Source organism: Pezoporus flaviventris, unplaced genomic scaffold (assembly GCF_033815535.1).
Source record: "Pezoporus flaviventris isolate CSIRO_AGI_PZ_B2104156 unplaced genomic scaffold, CSIRO_AGI_Pfla_v1 ptg000123l, whole genome shotgun sequence".
Classification (NCBI taxonomy): domain Eukaryota; kingdom Metazoa; phylum Chordata; class Aves; order Psittaciformes; family Psittacidae; genus Pezoporus; species Pezoporus flaviventris.
The window spans coordinates 1,317,022-1,324,409 of NW_026892671.1; the positions used below are offsets into that span (position 1 = coordinate 1,317,022).

General features: G+C 46.1%; 1 protein-coding gene across 1 annotated transcript; it reads right to left on the reverse strand.

Moving 5' to 3' along the window:
• Nucleotides 1-5,986: 5,986 nt before the first annotated feature.
• LOC133282459 (olfactory receptor 9G4-like) lies at nucleotides 5,987-6,589 on the reverse strand. Its single transcript, XM_061478456.1, has one exon. It carries the CDS (start codon nucleotides 6,587-6,589, stop codon nucleotides 5,987-5,989), a length of 603 nt encoding a protein of 200 aa, XP_061334440.1.
• Nucleotides 6,590-7,388: the final 799 nt, after the last annotated feature.

Sequence of the window (7,388 nt, forward strand, 5' to 3'; positions counted from 1 at the left end):
ACCAACTGCAACCTGTTAGAGACCTTTAGCAATAAGCTCTTTATGTAGCAAATAGAGACCTGGAGACAGACACAGACAAGGAGGGGGAGATGTTTATAACACTTAGTTTCCATTAGAGCTTGCCTTGTCCCTAGCTTGGACACCAGAGGGTCTTGCCTCTCATTAAGAGCTGTTTGTGCTGTTTGCATGATGCATGATGACCACGGTTTCCAAAGGTACTTATTTATACCACAAATTTATTCATTTTGTCATTATACAAGTACATGTTCTTCCAGCAATTGTACAGTTCATTAAACAGAAATGGTGTGTTTGGATTAAATGTTAAAAATCCTCCATCTACTGTTTCATTTAGAGCATCTTCCCCCTCAATAATGTGATGACATACAGAAGGGGATGTGACATGGTCAAATCCACAAAGCACAGACCTGGTACTGAGCATACAGAAAGGAAAACATCTAAGGACCACACATCCCAGGAAGATTTTAGTTGGGACATACTTCTGGCCACATGCTAACCTATGTGTGCTTCTTACAAGTCCTTAGCACTGCTCCAGCTCACTTACATGGGATAAATGTATTGGATGCTCATATCAGGTATCACAGAATCCCAGACTGGTTTATGTTGGAAAGGACCTAACAGCTCTCAACTTCCAACCCCTGCCATGGGCAGGGACCCCTTCCACTAGAGCAGTTTGCTCCAAGCCCCTGTGTCCATCCTGGCCTGGAAAACCGCCAGGGATGGGCTCTTGTGAGACTTGACCTGGAGCATTGTGTGCAGTTCTGGTGTCCTCAACATAAAAATGACATGGAACTGTTGGAACAAGTCCAGATGAGGCCAGGAGGATGTTCAGAGGCTGGAGGACCTCCTGTATGAAGACAGGCTGAGAAAGTTGTGGCTGTTAAACCTGGAGAAGAGAAGGCTGCGTGGAGACCTCATAGCAGCCTTCCAGTATCTGAAGGGGGCCTATAGGTATGCTGGGGAGGGACTCTTCATTGGGGACTGTAGTGATAGGACAAGGGGTAACGTTTTAAAACTGTAACAGGGGAAGTTTAGATTGGATCTAAGGAAGAAGTTCTTCACTGTGAGGGTAGTGAGGCACTGGAATGGGTTGCCCAAGGAAGCTGTGAATGCTCCATCCCTTGCAGTGTTCAAGGCCAGGTTGGACAAAGCCTTGGGTGATATGATTTAGCGTAAGGTGTCCCTGCCCATGGCAGGGGGTTGGAACTGGATGATCTTAAGGTCCATTCCAACCCTAACTATTTTATGATTCTAGGATTCTATGGACACCAAAACTGTATCAGAACTGCAGGGGATACCAGAGCTGTATTGAACCTTTGGTCCTTCCCTCAGGACTTCAAGCTTGTTTGGGATGAACAGTTATCAACCAGGAAATGGAGACAGTGGTCACTGCCTTACCTCAAGGCTGAGCCTTCAAACACTGGAAGCTGCTCTGTGGACTCTAAGCAGATTCTCTTCTCCAGGCTGCACAGCCCCAATGTTCTCAGCTTGGCCCCATATGGGAGGTGCTCCAGCTCCTGAGCATCCTTGTTGCATCTCTGGACTTGCTCTAGCAGCTCCATGTCCTCCTTGTGTTGGGGACACCAGAGCTGTATCAAATCCTCTTGACCTTCCACCAGTTCATCATTGAGGAAATGCTTATCAAGTAGGCAATGGAGACAGTGGTCAGTACCTTACCTCAAGCCTGAGCCTCCTTTTTGTGGGCTCTACTTTCATTTAGCACAATTTAGACACAAAACACATGGTGCTCTCTCAGGCCTGTTATTAAATACCTGATACTTATTTGGACGGATTACTGAAGGCTCAGGCCTCGCTTAAAACAATCTGAAGCTGTTTGAAGAGAACCATTCGTTGTGCTGGTTCTCCGTACCCTGAACTTGCTGTAATAATGACCAGTAGTGAGCTATAATGACCAATAATGGCCAGTAATGCTCAATTCCATAATCACATATTCCACATATTCCTTCCTTACCTCCACAGTACTGAAGGGCTCCAAATGTGCTTTCAAACCCTGCATAGATGTGGCAGCAGCTTTCGCTCCCACAGCTTCCTCAGAGCCCCCTTTACCTCCTTGTTCCTCAGGCTGTAGATGAGGGGGTTAAGGGTTGGGGTGAGGATGGAGTAACACAGCGACACCAGCTTTGCCTGATCCCAGGAGGGTGGGCAGCTCACAGAAGAAGTGGTTGATGCTCCTGGCCTGACAGAAGGACAACCTCCCCGCCAGCGTGATGTGCACCAGGGAGGTGAGGAACCCGATGGTGTACACCAGCACCATCATGCCATAGCAACGCGCCCTGGTCATGGTAGTGGTGTAGAGCAGGGCCTTGCACACAGCCGTGTATCGGTCGTAAGCCATTACCCCAAGCAGGAAGCACTCACAGGCAGCCAGAGCCATGAAAACATACATCTGAGCAAAGCAACCCCAAAAGGAGATGTGGCTTCTCCCCAGCAGGAAGGTCTCCAGAGCTTTTGGGATGATAGCAGAGGAAAGGCAAACATCCATGCAAGATAAGTGGCTCAGGAAGAAGTACATGGGGATGTGGAGGTGGGGGTCAGTGTTGATCAGCAGGATCATCGTCAGGTTCCCCAGCACCATGAAAACATAGACGGAGAAGAAGACTGTGAAGATGGTGTTTTGTAGCTCTGGGGCATCAGAGAAACCCAAGAGGATGAAGCTGGAGAAAACAGTGAGGTTTCCTGTATCTGTCATTTCAACAAGTTGATGGATTTGGATTGAAAGGAATCAGTGAAATACATAACTACAAAAGAAATAATGTGGAAGTTTAGTTGGAATATAATCCATAAAGTAAATGCAATGGAAAATGGTGTATTTGTAACGGTGTATTTCTGTGTGCAGCCCAAGATCTGAAGTCAGAGAAGCGAAGGAGCTCATTACAGAGCCTGAAATTCAAAGAGAATAATTCTACCATGATTGATATACACTGCACTAATGATACACAGGGAAACATCATGTCTATCAAAGTGTAATACAATAAAATCTAATAAATACATCTCAGAATGTGGAAAACAGAAAAGATTTTGTATTTTCTTCACTGATTTCTGGGAATTTTAAGGATTTTTTTTTCTCCTTTTTGTATTTTTCAGAGTGGATCAGTGCTCTTCTGTAGATTCATCACTTGTGCTGCATTGTTTTCATCACAACACAAAGCCATGTACTTGAAATTTGCTTTTGGTTCTAAGTTTATCTGCTTTTGAGGGACCCTCACCCTGAATAAGGTTAAGGGAAAGCAGTGGACTTGGCTCCAGCAGAGCTCTGCTGTGATTGCAGTGAGCTTCCTATGACCAACCCAAATATCCACCTAGAGGGTTTAAAATACAAAATACACCAAATATAAAGGAAAATTTTAAGGCTTTAGCTTGGATATTCTCATGCTAAAATATCGCTAAATCTGTTGTAGATGGGGTCAGGAGTGCTGGTGTTTTTGAAGCAAACCTACTAGGCATACTAGGACACTTTTATTCACACCATGGGTTATCATGGAATGGTTTGGGTTGAAGGGAAATTAAAGCTCACCCAGATCCAAACCCTCCCACGGGCAGGGACCCCTTCCACTAGAGCAGCTTGCTCCAAGCCCCCGTGTCCAACCTGGCCTTGAACACTGCCAGGGATGGGGCAGCCTCAGCTTCTCTGGGCACCCTGTGCCAGCATCTCAGCACCCTCACAGTAAAGCACTTCTTCCTTATTTCAAACCTAATTTTTCCTGTTTCAGTTTAAACCCATCACCCCTTGCCCTATCGCTACAGTCCCTGAAGAAGAGTGAAATTCAACATGTCATCAAAGCATGGGAGAGGCAGCATGACCAGGGTCAAACTGGACCCACCACCCATCAAACCCTTTTGTACCTGCTTGGTTAAAGAGAAAGGTGGTGGTGGATGCAGTGCCTGCAGCTCCTCCTGGAGACCATGCGATGGGTTGAAGGAGAGATGCTTGGGAGCAGGATGCTCCAGGCTGGCTGGTGGAGGGGTTTTATCTCACAGGAGGCATTACCTCAGAGGCTTGTGTTGTGCAAACTGTTCTCCCAAGGATCCTCCTCCCTCGGATAATTAGTTTGACTTGATCAGCAAAACAACCTCTCAATTCCTCTCTCCCCAAACTCCTTCTGGCTGCATTAACACCTCCAAGACCAGTTCTCCTGCAGAGACCTACCCAGGAAGGCAGGCCCAGGACAGTTTGCTCTGTCTTTCCCCATCTATCACATACCTCTTCCTTTCAGTGTTTCCCTTTACTTCCACAGAGATCATCTAATATTGCATTGAAGGGAGCTGAAAACACAACAAAGCATCCTCTGTGTGGATGGTTTGAGGTGCTCATGGGGATTAGTTTCCAAAAGACAGCTTTATTTCCATACACTTGACTAGTGATTGTACAACACTTTGGTCAAAAGCATTGGCTCAAAATGTGGCTGCTTTGAGGATATAGCAGGATGAAGTCAGATTTCCCAGCCTTCATCTGAAGAATCCTGAGTGCTGGTGTGTCCTGAATGCTTCTCCTACATGAAGAGATATTATAAAACCCTTGGTAAAAAAATTAACTGATAACCTTGTCCCAGACATTTAGAAAACACAAAGGATGGGGCAAACAGGTCGCTTTAAATGTTTTCAATGCAAACCTTGTTTTCTGCTAGAAAGCAACAGACTGACAGTCCAGGAGATGGACTGGAGGAAGGCAGAAAAGGATTTCTGAGTGGTTTTGAATGTCTTTCTTCCCCATTGGGTACTGGGCTAAAGCAAAGGCTTATGAAGTGGGAAAATCAATATAACAGAGAGAGAAATAACTCTCAATCAATTTCTGGAAAGAAGAAAAATATATAATTCAAAGATCATTTAAAGGAACAACATGAAGGCAAAAAAGGCCACTAAGAATGCCTGGGTGCACTTGTGCAGGGTGAGTAATGCAGCTTGAAGTCCCATATGCAGACAGGTGGGTACTGCACTTGCTCCATCAGCTTTGTCAGGGGACCCAGGCCAGCAGAACCTTGGCTTTTCAGGGGGGAGGAGGACCCCAAATCCTCCCTCCTAACAGCACTCAGGTTTTTTACAACCCTACTTAAAATCACAGCAGAGCAGAGGCTCAGATATGACTTGTCCCCATTTCCCACAAGGGCTTTGACTTCAAGAGACTGACAGCTTTATTTCTTAGAATTGCAGCCTGGTTTGTGTTGGAAGGGACCTTAAAGGCCCTCCAGTTCCAACCCCTGCCACGGGCAGGGACACCTTGTACTAGGGAAGCTTGCTCCAAGCCCCTGTGTCCAACCTGGCCTTGAACACTGCCAGGGATGGGGCAGCCACAGCTTCTCTGGGCACCCTTTGCCAGTGCCTCAGCACCCTCCCAGGGAAGAGCTTTTGCCTAAGAGCTCATCTCAAAATCCCCTCTGTCATTTCACGTCACCAAACCTTGTGGGCTGGAGTTGAAATACCTGGAAATATCAGTTAATATTTCCTTAAAACCAGAAATAACACCAGAAATCATTTGCTAATATAAAACATGAGCTTAGATATCTGCTGGTTTGATGCCAGCAGGGCAAAGACGCCAGCTACCTTCTCCCTTTTGCAATCTGAACCCTGAAAGAAAGTTTATTGCTATGTCTAATAACGTTTAAATAATAAAATATATTAACTTCAAGTAATATTTAAGTAACAATGACTTTGGACAACAACTTTCTTTCCAGTACACAGTCACTGTCAGGTCTCAGGCTGCAGCCAGAGAAAGTCCTGTCCATGCCAGCACAGAATGTAGCCTTGGTTTAAGGAGAAGCGTGTTTTCCAGCTGTCATGATTCCAAGTATGTTTAGTTCCTTCTTTGGGAAGGTGCTATATCCACCCATCCTTGAAGGTGCTATATCCAACCATCCTCTTCAACGTGTAATATCCAGCCATCCTTGAAGGTGCAATATCCAGCCTGCTTGTTCTCCTCACCAGGGCAGGGTAGCCCTCTCCTTTCAGCTGACTAGGAACCATGAGTGGACAAAGAGCAGAGGACTCTACTTTTTGCTTTCCTCATGGCATTCTTCATATCTGCATTTCTTAGGCTGTAGATGAGTGGATTCAGTATGGGGACAGCCACAGAGTGCGTCATGGAGACCACCTCATCATGCTTTGAGGACTTGCTGGAGATGGGGTGCAGGTACATGAAGAGGAAGCTGCCGTAGTAGAAAGCAATGGAGATGAAGTGAGAGGCACAGGTGGAGAAAGCTTTGCGTTGACCAACCACAGACTGCATCCGCATGACAATGGAAAGGACCGACAAGTAGGAGATGAGGATGAAGACCGTGGTGCTCAGTACCTTGAACCCCACCACGGCAGCAGCCATCACCTCAATGGCAGGGGTGTCAGAGCAGGAGAGGGCTAGCAGTGGTGGTCCATCACAGAAGAAGTGATTGATCGTCTTGGACCGACAGAACAGCAGACGAGATATGGAAACCGTGTGTATGGTAGAGCTGATCACGCCAGCTAAGTAGGCACCAGCCAACATCCCAATGCAAAGCCTTTGGGACATGACCATGGAGTAGAGAAGGGGGTTACAAATGGCCACGTAGTGATCGTAAGCCATAGCAGCCAGCACATAGCACTCGGTGGTGGCACAGGTTGCAAAGCAGAAGAGCTGAGTGGCACATCTAATGAAGGAAATCACCTGCTCCATAGAACATGGAGCAAGGCTTGAGGGATGATGGTAGAGGAGCAGCAGACATCCAGGAGAGAGAAGTGGCTTAGGAAGAAGTACATGGGGGTGTGTAGGCAGGAATCCATTCTGATTAATGCAATTACTCCCAGGTTTCCTATGAAGGTAACCACATAGATGGCAAGGAATAAGACAAAGCACATCACCCACAGGTCTTCCCTGTTTTGTGAAGCCCAGGAGAATAAGCTCAGAGGGGGACGTATAATTATCTTCAACCATAGTGAACCTATAAGCAGTTTGCCTGATTTATGTCTTCAAATTGAAATGCTGAATAGGCCCAAATCCCTCAATAATGTTAAGAATGTCAGGTTTTGTCTATCAATCAGTTACACCACTTACATACATACAAGTCAATATAAGGTAAATTCTCTTTGAGAGAGGAAAACACCAAGTTCCCAAGGCTAAACACCACAACCATCACGAACACACTTAGAAGCAAGTAGATACTTTAAGGCAAAGGAGGGAGGGCAACACCAGAATGAATAAACTGCAGGGTTCCTCATAGTTCCAATCAAGCCATTGACACATGGAAGTCCTTGAATTCCCCAGTAACTGCTGGGAAAAGGGAATTATTTCTCATCTTTTGGGTGCTGCCAGTCCAGTGTAAGTACATGAGGAATAAATAGCTGTTTTCTGTGACCCAGGAGGAGCTCTTTGAGAGCAAATGTGG

Excerpts from the sequence above, each read along its gene's own strand:
- LOC133282459 (XM_061478456.1), bottom strand. The coding sequence starts at position 6,589 with ATGGCTTACGATCACTACGTGGCCATTTGTAACCCCCTTCTCTACTCC.